The 16638-nt window shown below is 42.4% G+C and overlaps 1 protein-coding gene across 3 annotated transcripts in view; it reads left to right on the forward strand.

Moving 5' to 3' along the window:
* Positions 1 to 16638, forward strand: part of SKAP1 (src kinase associated phosphoprotein 1) — an 862974-nt gene that overhangs the window by 736128 nt on the left and 110208 nt on the right. For all 3 annotated transcript variants that reach the window (XM_077252209.1, XM_077252208.1, XM_077252210.1), the window contains exon 10: positions 7795 to 7833. In XM_077252209.1, the coding sequence (XP_077108324.1) occupies positions 7795 to 7833 (39 nt within the window). The remainder of the gene's footprint in view (positions 1 to 7794; positions 7834 to 16638) is intronic.

The following is a 16638-nucleotide window of genomic DNA, read 5'->3' on the forward strand; positions in this document are numbered from 1 at the left end:
TGGCCAGATTTTCATCAATATACTCTTTTAAGGCTTGAAGCTCAGGTGCCGCCAAAGGGTATATGTTACCAAAAGGAATAGCTGCCCCAGGAAGCAGCTCAATGGGACAGTCATAATGCCTGTGTGGAGGAAGCTGATCTGCATTCTTCTTGTCACAGATGTCAGAGAACTCTATAAGCTGGAGGTAAAGAAAACACCTGTACATGTGGTTCCGTAGCCGTGGACTCAGGGACAGCTTCTGTTAACGCTGAGTAGCTCCTTGTTGGGAAGATAATCTCCTTGGTCTCCCAGTTGATAATTGGGTTCTGAGAACGCAACCAAGGAATGCCTAAAATCACAGGAAAATGAGGAGAAGAAATTAGCAAGAAAGAAAGTTACTCCTGATGCTTAGGCTCCAACAAAATTTCAAGGGGTACGGTCTCCTGATCCACAGGCCCAGAGATTAAAAGTGACCCATCCACTGTTTCCATGGTAATTGGAGAGGCCCTTTGCTGAATTTTAATACCATGTTCCTTGGCAAATGCGATATCCATGAAATTGCCACCTGCACCAGAGTCAATCATAGCTGAACTGGGAATCCGCTGTCCTGAACACAGGATTTTAAATTTCAAGGGGTACGGTCTCCTGATCCACAGGCCCAGAGATTAAAAGTGACCCATCCACTGTTTCCATGGTAATTGGAGAGGCCCTTTGCTGAATTTTAATACCATGTTCCTTGGCAAATGCGATATCCATGAAATTGCCACCTGCACCAGAGTCAATCATAGCTGAACTGGGAATCCGCTGTCCTGAACACAGGATTTTAATAGGGAGAGAACAGTGAGAGTTCTTTTCCTTCAGCTCCTTGGGGGGTGAAGTCATAGAAAGTGAATGGAATACAGCGTTTAAAGGCAGGCTACATTCAGAGATGTCAGATTCATCATCACAGTTGTCATACTCCTATATTGCTGCTAGCACCTTGTTAGGCCGTCTAGGACACTTAGGACAATTGATCAAGAAGTGGTCAGACTGGCCGCAGTAGAAACAATAGACTTTCACGCAGGCAATGCTCCCGGCGCTCATTGATCTCGTGCCTCTGAACGTAATCAATTTGCATGGACACCTCCTCCACCTCCCGAGAGGTTTTACCTGCAGGCTTTTTGGAAGGAAGGGAAAAGTTAGAAACACGGTTATATGCAGCAAATTTCTCCTGCCTACGCTCAGTAAGGCGAATGTCTATGCGCACACAATGCTGTATAAATGTCTCTAGCTCTTGTGGTGACTCAGAGCGGGCTAGTTCATCTTTTACAATACTAGACAGACCCCTTTTAAAAATAGGCAATTGTGCATAACTGTCCCAATTGGTATCTACCGCCAATCTCCTGAATTCAGTGGCATACTCAATAACAGAACGTTTAGCCTGGCGTAAAGACAACAAAGCAGATTCAGCGGTTGCACGGCGATTAGGGTCATCAAACATTAATGCCATAGCGGCCAAGAAATCATGCAAGTCATTTAACGGTGGGTCACGAGACTCAATCATCGGATTCGCCCAGGCAAGCGCTCGTGAGGTCAGTAGCATTATTACACACAATACTTTGGATCTATCAGTAGGAAAACAGTCAGCATGCACATCAAAATATAGCATACATTGATTCACAAAGCCACGAAATTTGTTGTGATCACCATTAAATCTGAATGGGGGCAACTTAGGTGGGCCAGCTGGTGGCGGTTGCCCAGAGGGTAAAGTCACTTGTGCAGCTATTTGCGTGCTTATGTCCTGAAAAGCCCGTCCATACTGGGACTCTATGCCAGCAAGTTTGTTTTCCTGGGCTGCCATGCGGTTGCTCAAGTCCTGCAAAGTTTGTCCAAACACTTGTTGTGTTCAAAGCTTCCAAACTTCTTTTGCAGACCTTCCACATCTTTCTGCAGTGATCTAATTATGGAAAACACCTGCTCTAATTTGCTTTCTGCAGTCATTGTTCCAGCAGTCTCCTTTTTTTTTTAGGCTAGAGTATCCTGTAATAATTATAGGGGATAACTCAGGAGACTCTTTGCGTGGAACAAGACAACTACAGGACACAGTTTTATAAGTGGTAAAGTCTATATTATCACACGGTGATTCAAACAGGTGCAGAGAGAAACTCAAGTCCACAACACTTGGTGCAAATAATAAACGCAGCTTAGCAGTCTATAGGAAACTTCACCGGAAAATGCAATCAAGCAGAAAGTCTATGAAGCACAGTTATTCTTGAGGATACTTGACACGAATGAATCCTTGTCTTAGTCCAGTCACAGATAGATATGCTTATTAGGCAGTTCAAATCATATCTTAGCTCAACCAGGGAGGCCTGGTTAATAGTCTCAGGTTATTGCAAAGCAGCAACAGCTTACATGACCAGCAAATGCAGATGTAAGTAAACACGAACAGCAGATGAAGGAGGATTACTGGAAACTTGTGTATGCAGCAGGAACTCAGAACAGAGTAGTAGGATCACCACACAGGTCACAGGAGCAGGTGTATAGCCAGGGAGTAATCAGAGGTCAGGAGCTGGATGCAAGGCAGAATACTCTAGCACAGACTGAAGGCTGGGGTGGAGTTTTATAGCAGGAGACACAGTGCACATGAGACCAAAGACGCCATATTGGAAAAGGGCAGTAATGCACAAAAGGTAAAAAATATTCAGAGTCCTGACACAGTTCCAGTAATCCTCCTTCATCTCCTGCTCGTATTTACTTCCATCTGCATTTGCTGGACATGTAAGCGTTTGCTGCTCTGCAAAAACCTGAGACTATTAACCAGGCTTCCCTGGTTGAGCTCAGATATTATTTGAACTGCCTTATAAGCTTATCTATCTGTGTTTGGACTAAGACAAGGATTTATTCGTGTCAATTATCCTCAAGAATAACTGTGCTTCATAGACTTTCTGCTTGATTGCATTTTCCTCTGAAGTTTCCTATAGACTGCTAAATTGCGTTTAATATTTACACCAAGTGTTGTGGACTTGAGTTTCTCTCTGCACCCGTTTGAATCATCATGTGATAATATAGACTTTACCACTTACAAAACTGTGTTGTGTAGTTGTCTTGTTCCATGCAAAGAGTCTCCTGAGTTATCCCCTATAATTATTATAGGCTTGTGGTTAAGGTTAGGGTTAGGGGTGTGTTGGGGTTAGGGTTGTGGTTAGGGTTGGGTTATGGTTGGGATTAGGGTTAGGGGTGTGTTGGGGTTAGGGTTGTCGTTAGGATTGTGTTGGGGTTAGGGTTGTGATTAGGGTTATGGCTAGAGTTGGGATTAGGGTTAGGGGTGTGTTTGGGTTAGTGTTGGAATTAGAATTCAGGGGTTTCCACTGTTTAGGCACATCAGGGGTCTCCAAACGCAACATGGCGCCACCATTGATTCCAGCCAATCTTGCGTTCAAAAAGTCAAATGGTGCTCCCTCCCTTCCGAGCCCCGACGTGCGCCCAAACAGTGGTTTACCCCCACATATGGGGTACCAGCATACTCAGGACAAACTGGGCATCAACTATTGGGGTCCAATTTCTCCTGTTACCCTTGTGAAAATAAAAAATTGCTTGCTAAAACATCATTTTTGAGGAAAGAAAAATGATTTTTTATTTTCACGGCTCTGCGTTATAAACTTCTGTGAAGCACTTGGGGGTTTAAAGTGGTCACCGCACATCTAGATAAGTTCCTTGGGGGGTCTAGTTTCCAAAATGGGGTCACTTGTGGGGGAGCTCCAATGTTTAGGCACACAGGGGCTCTCCAAACGTGACATGGCGTCCGCTAACGATTGGAGCTAATTTTTCATTCAAAAAGTCAAATGGCGCTCCTTCCCTTCTGAGCCCTGCCGTGTGCCCAAACAGTGGTTTACCCCCAAATGTGAGGTATCAGTGTACTCAGGAGAAATTGCCCAATAAATTTTAGGATCCATTTTATCCTGTTGCTCATGTGGAAATGAACAAATTGAGGCTAAAAGAATTTTTTTGCGAAGAAAAAAAGTACTTTTTCATTTTTACGGATCAATTTGTGAAGCACCTGGGGGTTCAAAGTGCTCACTATGCATCTAGCTAAGCTCCTTGGGGGGTCTAGTTTCCAAAATGGGGTCACATGTGGAGGAGCTCCAATGTTTAGGCACACAGGGGCTCTCCAAACATGATATAGTGTCCGCTAACAATTGGAGCTAATTTTTCATTCAAAAGTCAAATGGCGCTCCTTCCCTTCCGAGCCCTGCCGTGTGCACAAACAGTGGTTTACCCCCACGTGTGAGGTATCGGTGTTCTCCGGAAAAATTGCCCAACATATTTTAGGATCCATTTTATCCTTTTGCCCATGTGGAAATGAACAAATTGAGGCTAAAAGAAATTTTTGGTGAAAAAAAAGTACTTTTTTATTTTTACGGATCAATTTGTGAAGCACCTGGGGGTTCAAAGTGCTCACTATGCATCTAGATAAGTTCCTTGGGGGGTCTAGTTTCCGAAATGGGGTCACTTGTGGGGGAGCTCCAATGTTTAGGCACACAGGGGCTCTCCAAACGCATCATGGTGTCCGCTAAAGATTGGAGCCAATTTTTCATTGAAAAAGTCAAATGGCGCTCCTTCCCTTCCGAGCCCTGTCGTGCGCCCAAACAGTGGTTCCCCCCCACATATGGGGTATCGGCGTACTCAAGACAAATTGTACAATAACTTTTGGTGTCCAGTTTCTCTTTTTACCCTTGGGAAAATAAAAAAATTGTTGCTAAAAGATCATTTTTGTGACTAAAAAGTTAAATGTTAATTTTTTCCTTCCATGTTGCTTCTGCTGCTGTGAAGCACCTGAAGGGTTAATAAACTTCTTGAATGTGGTTTTGAGCACCTTGCAGGGTGCAGTTTTTAGAATGGTGTCACTTTTGGGTATTTTCAGCCACATAGACCCCTCAAACTGACTTCAAATGTGAGGTGGTCCCTAAAAAAAATGGTTTTGTAAATTTTGTTGTAAAAATGAGAAATCGCTGGTCAAATTTTAACCCTTATAACTTCCTAGAAAAAAAAAATTGTTTCCAAAATTGTGCTGATGTAAAGTAGACATGCGGGTAATGTTATTTATTAACTATTTTGTGTCACATATCTCTCTCGTTTAACAGAATAAAAATTAAAAATTTGAAAATTGCGAAATTTTAAATTTTTTTGCCAAATTTCCATTTTTTTCACAAATAAACGCAAACATTATCGACCTAAATTTACCACTAACGTGAAGCCCAATATGTCACGAAAAAACAAACTCAGAACCGCTAGGATCCGTTGAAGCGTTCCTGAGTTATTACCTCATAAAGGGACACTGGTCAGAATTGCAAAAAACGGCCAGGTCATTAAGGTCAAAATAGGCTGGGTCATGAAGGGGTTAAGAAAAGCAGCCCCAAACCATGACATTGCCCCCACCAGGTTTCACTGTAGGTGTTTGGTTCCTTGCATCATTACGTTTTCCAATTGGGAGGTAAATATAGTGCTTGCCATCACTACCAAACAGACTGAACTTGGATTCATCCGACCACAGCACCTTAGACTAATCTGTCTTTTTCTATTGGCTGTGTTCTTGGCAAACTTAAGTCAGACCTTCCGGTTCTTTGCAGAGATGAAAGACTTCTTGACTGGAACTCGTGCATTCAACCCTACTGCTCTTAGGCGTCTCACCACAGTTTGGCGACTCACTTTGACCCAATATTCTTTGTCTTTGTTCATTTCGTGCAAAATCAGTACAGTACTTTTATGGACATCAGATACTGACTTTTTCTTAATAATGTGATCAACTTTGGAGTAAGTTTTCTGTGGTTGTCCACTTCTAGTTTTGTCAGCTGTTCCATAACCTTCATTTTCTTTCTTTATTTTACGTGATACTTGACTCTGAGAACAGTTGAATTCAATAGCTGTTTGGCTTTTGCCTGACTGGTGATAAATTTGGGTTTGCCTTTGCCATGTTTTAACCGAAAAACACACACACAAAAAATGTAAGCAAAATTAGACTATCCATGATGAAATATGCAAAACATTTGGCCCATCAAATTTTGAAAACTAACACATATAGGGATAAAATAATGTCAGACACAATTTTTATCCCTATAGCTTACAACCATTTGCTTCCTGTTTACTAAAATCGCGAGGAAAATGGCATCACAACAACCAGACTGAAGTAATCACACTTTAAAAAAAAAAAAAAGCTAAACTTTTGGTCACCACTGTATTTGTGCACTTTATAGTTCACTAGGAATTTCATATATAAGTTTACGGACTGTTCTTTTTTTAATATTTACCTACTGGGGGACTATGTGAAATCTCCTATTTGACTTTATCCAGTTAAACGACCTTTCCTTTCTCCTCGAGCTCCAGATTTATGCATCTTCGCCCAAATTGCCATATACAGTTGTGCTCAAAAGTTTACATACCCCGGCAGAATTTTTACTTTTTTTCAGAGAATATGAATGATAACACGAAAACTTTTTCTCCACTCATTGTTAGTGGTTGGGTTAAGCCATTTATTCTCAAACTACTGTGGTTTCTCTTTTTAAATCATAATGGCAACCCAAAACATCCAAATGACCCTGATCAAAAGTTCACATACCCCATTTCTTAATATCGTATATTGACCCCTCTAACATCAATGACAGCTTAAAGTCTTTTGTGGTAGTTGTGGATGAGATTCTTTATTTTCTCATGGTAAAGCTGCCCACTCTTCTTGGCAAAAAGCCTGCAGTTCCTGAAAATTCCTGGGTTGTCTAGCATGAACTGCAGGTTATTAAGCTAGCAGACCGCTATGGTTGTTATAGCCAGATTGCTATGAGCACCGCCCGGTGGTCAGCGCTCATAACAAGTGAGCATTTATGCTACATACAGGCGATCTGATCATCACCTGTATGTAGCAGAGCCAATCAAAGTACTGCAGCTTCTAGTTTCCCATGGTGACTATTGAAGCATGCAAAAAGTAAAAAAAGTTTTAAAAAATATAAAAAAAAAAATTTTAAAGTTCAAATCACCCCCCTTTCGCCCCATTCAAAATAAAATAATAAAAAAATTAAATATACACATATTTGGTATTGATGCGTTTGGAATCGCCCAATCTATCAATATAAACAAAGAATTAACCTGATCGCTAAACAGTGTAATGAGAAAAAAAAATGCAAAACGTCAGAATTACGTTTTTTGGTCACCGCTACATTGCAATAAAATGCAATAACGGCTGATCAAAAGAACGTATCTACACCAAAATGAAATCAATAAAAACATCAGCTCGGCACGCAGAAAATAAGCCCTCACTCAGCCCAAGTTCATGAAAAATGGAGACACTTCAGGTTTTGGAAAATGGCGCTTTATTTTTTTAATTAATTTATTTATTTATTTTACTAAAGATTGGATTATTTTTTTTCCACCACTTAAATAAAAAATTACCTAGGCATATTTGGTGTCTATGAACTCGTAATGACCTGTAGAATCATAATGGCAGGTCAGTTTTAGCATTCAGTGAACATGATAAAAAAAAAAAAAAACTGCGGAATTGCACGTTTTTTGCAATTTCACAGCACTTGGAATTTTTTTCCCGATTTCCAGTACACGATATGTTAAAAACAATGGGGTCCTTCAAAAGTACAACTCATCCTACAAAAAACAAGCGCCTCACAAGGCCCTTTTGACCGTAAAATAAAAAAGTTATGGCTCTAGGAAGAAGGGAAGCAAGAAAACAAAAAAGCAAAAACAAAAATACCTCTGGTCGTTAAGGGATTAATAGACTTATGGTAGTTAAGGAACTTGCTTCTGGCTCTTGATTCCTATTTTTTTTAATTACAGGTGAGGAAGAAGAAAATGAAGATTTGTCCACGTTTAAAGGTAAATGTTTTTTAATGAATTATGTTGACCTACAGTAAGCGCTTCCAGTGAGTGGTTCAAGAAGTAGGGTCTGCACTTGGGAACCATATTTGCGACAGAAGACACATTACACAAATTTGAGCTCTTCCTATTTAGTTTAATAAATATCACTAAACGCTGTTCAAGGAAAACAGTTGGCATGGCGAATTATTTTAGTTTATATTACAATGATTTTTTTTATTAAGAGTATCATACCTTAAAAATTGTGACATTTAACATTGAAAAACCTATAATTCTAAATTATTGTGACCAATTAAGTAATCCTCATTCAGTCAGACTTGTGAAAAGAAATATTTTTTAATTCATGCTGCTAAAAATGTATGGATTTCTTGATCACACCTTAGTTAATGTGATGCCAACCCTATATGATTTCCTGGCTTCCGCTGATGTCTCCTTTTCAATACTGCCTTCTGGCCTGTTCACTGTATGAATCATCATTACGTACATCACATATGTGAGGGGCTAGAAATACTCATGCATACACGTTTTAACATGCATGTTTTAATGGGAATCTGACCAGGTTTTTGGTACCTATTCTGAGAGCAGCATGATGTAGGGACAGAGGATTCCAGAGATGTCACTTACTTGGCTGCATGATGTATTTTTTATGAAATCATTATTGTCTCAGCAGGCGATTATCACTAGAGGACTATTAAACCTGCGCCAGGTAGTCAAACCCCACCCCACCACTGATTGGTAGCTTTCTGCCTATGCACAGTGTACACAGCTGCCAATCAGAGATGTTGCTGTGGTTATACATAGCTTAGCATTTAGAGAACTGGTCGATCTGCAGCAGATAAAACAGTGATTTTATCGAAGCTGCAGCAACCAGTAAAGTAAATTATACATCACTGGAATGAGGGTCTCTGCTTCTATATCATGCTGCCTTTAGATGGGGTGGCAAAAATCTGCAGACAGATTCTCTTTTAATCTACTCAATTTCCTCCCGATATCCACAGTACAATTCCACCATTGAGCTGCTTTGCTCTCTGGGTGTGGAGGGTGTATATTAAGCTGGAAGAGTACTAAGTGTATCTGCAGCAATGATCCCCATAGAGTTGTGATTGGCATACCATCAAGACCTTCACCCCCACAGCACTTGAAATCTCATTCATGTGTGCAAGCTGTTTTATCCTTGGGCATACAGTGGGAAGATTAAGCTGCCGGGCATACTCCTGACTTTGCATGCCTTAGGAAGGAGAAGACAGCTCAAGCACATGAATCAGGGACAGGCTCTTTTACTGCAAACATCTACAATTTATTCTAAAATGATACAGATATTGCCAGAACACCTCCCTAAGAGGTAACATTCCTGCCCACTCTATTTCCTGGCACCATCTTAATTTGCCCCACTTTAGGTAAATATGGATAGTATGGCACTTACTGCTTGGTATGCATAATATGGCAGCCTTATTGCCTTAACCCCATACCTGTGACCTTTTCAGGGTCTGTTTAATGCAATTTTGCAAGTGTATATTGTCATTTATACTCTGGTGAAATATGATAGATTTACAATATGGGGTGGGTGATTTTAATGTATTATATTTATGCCTGATCGAAATATTCTGCTAATTTGCCTGCTTGCCGCTTGGCCTGAGGCGTCCAAACAGCTACAGGTGTTTCAATGAATGCATTCTATGTTCTTTGTTCCTGCCATGTTCCTGTGGATTATTTGTAACAATAAAGTATTACTTTTTATTATGGACATATTGTATCGCATTTTTTGTGTGTGGTTTCCACATTCCCCCTTTGGTTCTAGTTTATGAGCGATCAGTCCACAACTATAGTCCAGTCATAGTTATAGCAGCCAAAATAATTGGGATTGAGGTACTTTTTGTACAGTTATATGAAAAAGTTTGGGCACCCCTATTAATCTTAAGCTTAATGTTTTATAAAAATTGTTTTTTTTTGCAACAGCTATTTCAGTTTCATATATCTAATAACTGTTGGACATAGTAATGTTTCTTGAAATGAGGTTTATTGTACTAACAGAAAATGTGCAAACTGCATTCAAACAAAATTTGACAGGTGTATGGCCACCTCACCAGAAAAGTGACATTAATATTTAGTAGATCCTCCTTTAAAAAAAATAACAGCCTCTAGTCGCTTCCTGTAGATTTTAATGAGTTCCTGGATGAAGGTATTTTTGACCATTCCTCTTTACAAAACAATTCCAGTTCAGTTAAGTTTGATGGTCGCCGAGCATGGACAGCCCTCTTCAAATGATCCCACAGATGTTCAATGATATTCAGGTCTGGGGACTGGGATGGCCATTCCAGAACAGTGTAATTGTTCCTCTGCATGAATGCCTGAGTAGATTTGGAGCGGTGTTTTGGATCATTGTCTTGCTGAAAGATCCATCCCCTGCGTAACTTCAACTTTGTCACTGATTCATGAACATTATTGTCAAGAATCTGCTGATACTGAGAGGAATCCATGCATCCCTTACTTTAACAAGATTCCCGATGCCGGCATTGGCCACATAGCCCCAAAGCATGATGGAACCTCCACCAAATTTTACTGTGGGTAGCAAGTGTTTTTCTTGGAATGCTGTGTTTTTTTTGCCGCCATGCATAACGAATTTTTGTATGACCAAACAACTCAATCTTGGTTTCATCAGTCCAAAGGACCTTCTTCCAAAAAGAAATTGGCTTCTCCAAATGTGCTTTTGCATACCTCAGCCGACTGTTTGTGGCGTGCTTGCAGAAACGGCTTCTTTCGCATCACTCTCCCATACAGCTTCTCCTTGTGCAAAGTGCGTTGTATAGTTGACCGATGCACAGTGACACTATCTGCAGCAAGTTGATTCTGCAGCTCTCTGGAGGTGGTCTGAGGATTGTCCTTGACTGATCTCACCATTCTTCTCTGCCTTTCTGATGTTTTTCTTGGCCTGCCACTTCTGGCCTTAACAAGAACTGTGTAACAACTCTGCTGGCATCACGGCATGGCCTCGCATCTCTCACACTATCTTACCCACTGCTCCAGGTCATGATGTGGTTTCTGTTTCATGCCAGCTCCATGTTCTGCGTCTCTGCTCTCTGCATGCTTCATGGCTTTGTGTATAGGGGGGCGGCGCCTGAACTCTCTGGTTCTTATAGGAATCAGGTGCATCTGTCTAATCTGTTCCTGACCAATTGCCAGGAGGCCTCCATTATTTAGTGCAGCTCCACCCAGTGGTCTGGGCCTGTGCAATGTGTTAGCTCAGTTTGTGTTTAGCTGCTGAGTTTGCAAGGCCTTGCTCTGAGTTACTCCCTCTCTGGAGGCTTTTCTCTGTGTTATTGCCTTGATCTTGTTGTCTGCCCTCCAGGAGGCAGAATATCCTGGTCCCTATGTCTTTGTCTTTGTTTCTTGTCTTGTTCCATTTCCTTGTCTGAACTTAGTCTTATCTCGGTCTCCTTGTCTGTGGCTTCCTTCCCTGCTGTGTCTTTCCTCGTATTCTCAGTCTGCTTTCACTCCGCACTCTTGCGGCTCTGCCTGCTCTTTACCTTTGTGGCTTTACCTCTGCTCCGCACTCCTGCGGTTCTGCTCCTTTCTACTCTGCTTATCTTCTGCTGCAGTTATCCCTTGCTGCAGCTCCTCTCCACATTCCTTGTGGCTCCGCTCTGCTTTGCTGCAGAAACCTCTCGCTGCAGCTACTCTCCGTATTCCTTGCGGTTCTGCTCTGCTTAGCTTTTGCTGCTACACTATCTCTTGCTGCTCTACCATTCCTATTCGCAGCCTTGCGGTTCTCTTCCTGTGTGAACAGGTCCCTACCTGTTCCTCCACACTACAAACCAATACCTGCACCTCCAGTGTGAACAGGTCCCCACCTGTTCCTTCATAAACCACATCAACCAGTCCTGTGTTCTCTGACGTGCCTTCCAATCCAGTGTTCCTGCCGTTCCTGCTGTGCCTTCCAGTCCTGTGTTCCTGCCGTCCTAGCCAGTCGTGAGTTTCCTGCCATCCCTGCCAGTCCTGTGTTCCTGCCAGCCCTGTGTTCTCTGCCGTGTCTCTGCCAGCCCTGTGTTCTCTGCCATGTCTCTGCCAGCCCTGTGTTCTCTGCCTTGTCTCTGCCAGCCCTGTGTTCTCTGCTGTTTTTCTGCCAGCCCTGTGTTCTCTGCCGTGTCTCTGCCAGCCCTGTGTCTCAGCCGTGCCAGCCTACTCGTCTGAGTTTCAGCCGTGCTCTTCTGCCAGTCCTGCCTGATGCCCGCACCAATCCTGGTGTTCCTGTCTCCCAAGTGGGATCAGCAGCCACAGCCAGACACCACCCTGGAGTAGCACCTGGCAGCTGCCTGCTGCACAAGCCTGACCTCACCATCAGAGGCTCCAGTGAAAACCCAGGCAGCTGTCATAGTCACGCCCCTTCCAGGGTAGTCTGGTTTGGGGCACAGTGGGGCCACAAACCCCCCGAGCTCACGCCCACCAGTCAGGGCGTGAGCGTGACAAACTGTACCTGTGTTCTTCCATTTCCTTACTATGTTCCTCACAGTGGAAATTGACAAGTTAAGGCTATGTTCACACTTTGCGGTTTTTGCTGCGGATCCGCAGCGGATTTGCAACTGCGGATCCGCAGCCGTTTTCCATGCAGGGTACAGTACAATGTTACCCTATGGAAAACAAAAACCGCTGTGCTCACTTTGCGTTTTTCCGCTTGAAAATCATCACGGTTTTTCGACGGAAAAAAAGAAATAGCATGTCAATTCTTTCTGCGGATTCCGCAATGGTTTTCCACCAGCACCAATAGGAAAGTGCAGTTGGAAACCCGCAATGGAATCCGCAGTAGAAACCGCACCAAAAACCGCAGTGAAAACCACCGCGGTTTTGCACTGCGGTTTTTCCAAATCCGCAGCTGAAAAATCCGCAGCAAAAAAAGGATAGTGTGAACAAGCCCTTAATCTCTTAGACAGCTTTTTGTATCCTTCCCCTGAACAACTATGTTGAATAATCTTTGTTTTCAGATCATTTGACAGTTGTTTTGAGGAGCCCATGATGCCACTCTTCAGAGGAGATTCAAACAGGAGAACAACTTGCAAGTGGCCACTTTAAGTAGCTTTTCTCATGATTCCATGCACCTGGCTATGAAGTTCAAAGCTCAATGAGGTTACAAAACCAAAAAAAGTGCTTTAGTAAGTCAGTAAAAAGTAGGTAGGAGTATTTAAAACAAGAAAATGATAAGGGTGCCCATACTTATGCACCTGTCAAATTTTGTTTGAATGCAGATTGCACATTTTTTGTTAGTACAATAAACCTCATTTCAAGGCAGAAACATTACTGTGTCCAACAGTTATTAGATATATGAAACTGAAATAGCTGTTGCAAAAAAACCAATTTTTATAAAACATTAAGCTTAAGATTAATAGGGGTGCCCAAACTTTTTCATATAACTGTATATAGATTTTGACATGCTGCTGCTGCTATCCTTCTATTTGTCATTTGGTCATAACAAGAAGTGCCACTAATAAGCCCTGAACCCTCTTATTCACTAATTCATGTATAAGGGTATGTTCACTCTGGGCATTTTTGCTGCTTTTTTTCTGCATCAAAACCTGATTTCTTGGTAGGAAAGAAGATGGAGCAAAAACGCATGTTTTAGTGCGTTTTTGGTACGTTTTTGTTTGCATATTTGGTGTGGTTTTGGTGCGTTTTTTTTCATGCATTTTGGGGGCTAAAATGGGTCTCTTTGTGAATGCTAATAAAGTTGAGTGCCCCCAGAGAAAAAAAACCCTACTTCCTGTAGAACTGTACCTCCTTTGGAAAGCCGGCATTTAAAGTGCTGCTCCAGTAAAATCACACTGACAGGTTAGAATGGACAGAATAGATATATACACATGGAATACATATATATAGATGTCAGTGACACTCACAATTAGTATAGGGTGTGCAGCTTACTGTACATGTATTTAATTAATTAAAGATTATTTTTCAGGAGAAAATGGCATCGGCTCCCACGCAATTTTCAAAACCAGCAGAGGGAAAGCCAGCGACCAGGGGCAGATGTTTATAGTCTGGGAAGGGGGTAATAACCATGGAGCTTCCCAGGCTATTAATATCAGCTCACAACTTACTTAGCCTTTACTGGATATGAAAATGGGGGGTCCCCCTACAATTAATAACCAGCAGAGGCTATGCAGACAACTGGGGGCTGATATTAATAGCCTAGAAAGGGGCCATGGATACTGGCTCCCCCTTGCTAAAATCATCAGCTCTCAGCCACCCCAGAAGAGGCGCATCTCTAAGATGCACCAATTCTGGCACTTAGCCTCCCTCTTCCCACTTGCCCTGTAGCGGCAAGTGGGATAATAGTTGGGGGGGTTGATGTCAAAGGTGACATCAACCCCACAAATATTACCCCACTTGCCCCCGCTACAGGGCAAGTGGGAAGAGCCGGGCAAAGTGCCAGAATTGGCACATCTTATAGATGTGCCTTTTCTGGGCATCTGTGGGCTGCTATTTTTAGGCTGGGGGGGGGCAATATCCATGGCCCCTTACCAGCCTGAGAATACCAGCCCCCAGCTGTGAGCTTTAGCAAGGCTGGTTGTAAAAAATGGGGGGACCCCACGCCGTTTTTTTAAACTATTTAAATAATTTTTAAAAAGCGTGACGACCCCTCTATTCTTAATCTTGCTGAAGCTGACAGCTGAGGGTTTCAGCCGCCAGCTGTGAGCTTTGTCTGACTGGTTATCAAAAATAAGGGGGAACCCACGCCGTTTTTTTTTTAAATTTATTTATAGCACAGGAGCTGAATACTCCCATCCGCCGCTCCTGCGTTCACTGTTACTAGCGGCAGCAGGTGTCAGATGATTGGAGCATTAGTCCCATCAGCTGACACCAGTGACCAGTGGTAAAGTTTATACCTCCGATCACAGCTGAGCGCTCCTGCTGACTTTTGACAGCGTGGGAACCGCAGCTCTCTGACCGTCGGGGATGATTTGCCCGCCGAACAGAAGCGGTGTTTGCTGCGCTGTCATGCATATCACAGCGTGTCAAACACTATATTGATATTGTCAGGCCCCCCATTTGGTTCGGGTCACCTAGATGTAGCAGATTGGAGTGTGAGGTCACATCCGACAGTCCTTGACTTTTCTGCAGCAAATACGCTGCAAAAATTATTCAACCTGCGTATTTGCAGCGTTTTTTCACCATCCATTCATGTCAATGGGTGGAAAACACTGTAAAAATGCTGAAAGAAGTGACGTGCTCTGTGTCCAAAAACACTGCAAAGCACAAAATCCTGATGACAAAAAAAACAATGTATGTGTATGAGATTTCTGAAATCTCATAGGCTTTGCTGGTACTGTAAAAAGCAGCTGAAAATTAGCATAAAAAAAGCATTAAGAAATGCCCAGTGTTAACATACCCTAAGGCCATGTGCACACGTTCAGTTTTTTTCGCGTTTTTTCGCTATAAAAACGCAAAAAAACCGCGAATAAAACGCTTACATATGCCTCCCATTATTTTCAGTGTATTCCGTATTTTTTGAGCACATGCTGCATTTTTTTCCGCAAAAAAATCGCATCGCGGAAAAAAAAGCAACATGTTCATTAAATTTGCGGAATTGCGGGGATTCCGCACACCTAAGAATGCATTGATCTGCTTACTTTCCGCACAGGGCTGTGCACACCATGCGGGAAGTAAGCAGATTATGTGCGGTTGGTACCCAGGGTGGAGGAGAGGAGATTCTCCTCCACGGACTGGGCACCATATAATTGGTCAAAAAAAAAAGAATAAAAAATAGTCATATACTCACCTTCGATGGCCCCCGGAGTGTTCCCGCCTCTCAGCGCTGCATGCTGCCGCTTCCGTTCCTATAGATGGTGTGGTGAAGGACCTGCGATGATGTCGCTGTCTTGTGATTGGTCACGTGACCGCTCATGTGACCGCTCACGTGACCGCGACGTCATCGAAGGTCCTGCACGCACCATCTATAGGACCGGACGCCGCTGTGGAGATCGGCTGTCTGCAGAGGGTGAGTATAACCATTTTTTTAATTTTTTTTTATATTTTTAAACATTCTATCTTTTACTATTGATGCTGCATAAGCAGCATCTATAGTAAAAAGTTGGTCACACTTGTCAAACACTATGTTTGACAAGTGTGACCAACCTGTCAGTCAGTTTTCCAAGCGATGCTACAGATCGCTTGGAAAACTTTGGCATTCTGCAAGCTAATTACGCTTGCAAAATGCTAAAAAAAGCGAAAAAAAGGGGAAAAAAACGCAAAAAAAAAAAATGCGGATTTCTTGCAGAAAATTTCCGGTTTTCTTCAGGAAATTTCTGCAAGAAATCCTGACGCGTGCACATACCCTAATAGTATACCCTTCTTTCCCACTCCTTTTAACACTACTGTTTCACTTTACATGCGGTAGCACTTTACCAGATGAAAAAAATAGATATACGCATGGGTAATCCTAGTTGTATCTTTCAACTTTTTTGCTATATTATTCATAGCCTTTACAATGTGACCGTTGAAGATCTTGTTACTTTTACATAGTGATTACAAACAGAAAACTGCAAAGCTTCCTGATCTTTCTGCTCCCAGGCTTAGTACAGCCATATGTTTCCTGGATAGGTCACTGATCAGCTCTCCGATGGACTTCCCATGTCTGCTCAGGAAGACCTATTGGCAGCTGGGAAATGGATGCAGCTTTCAACTTGCAGATTTCAAGGTCACTGCAGGAGGCCAACATTAAAAGGCCCAGCAATATCTGACAGTCTATGAGGAAAGTGTATATGAATGTAAGAAATAATATTTTGTGTGTATAGAGTGTTCTGAGCTTAAAGGGAACCT

Source organism: Ranitomeya variabilis, chromosome 4, assembly GCF_051348905.1.
Source record: "Ranitomeya variabilis isolate aRanVar5 chromosome 4, aRanVar5.hap1, whole genome shotgun sequence".
NCBI lineage: Eukaryota > Metazoa > Chordata > Amphibia > Anura > Dendrobatidae > Ranitomeya > Ranitomeya variabilis.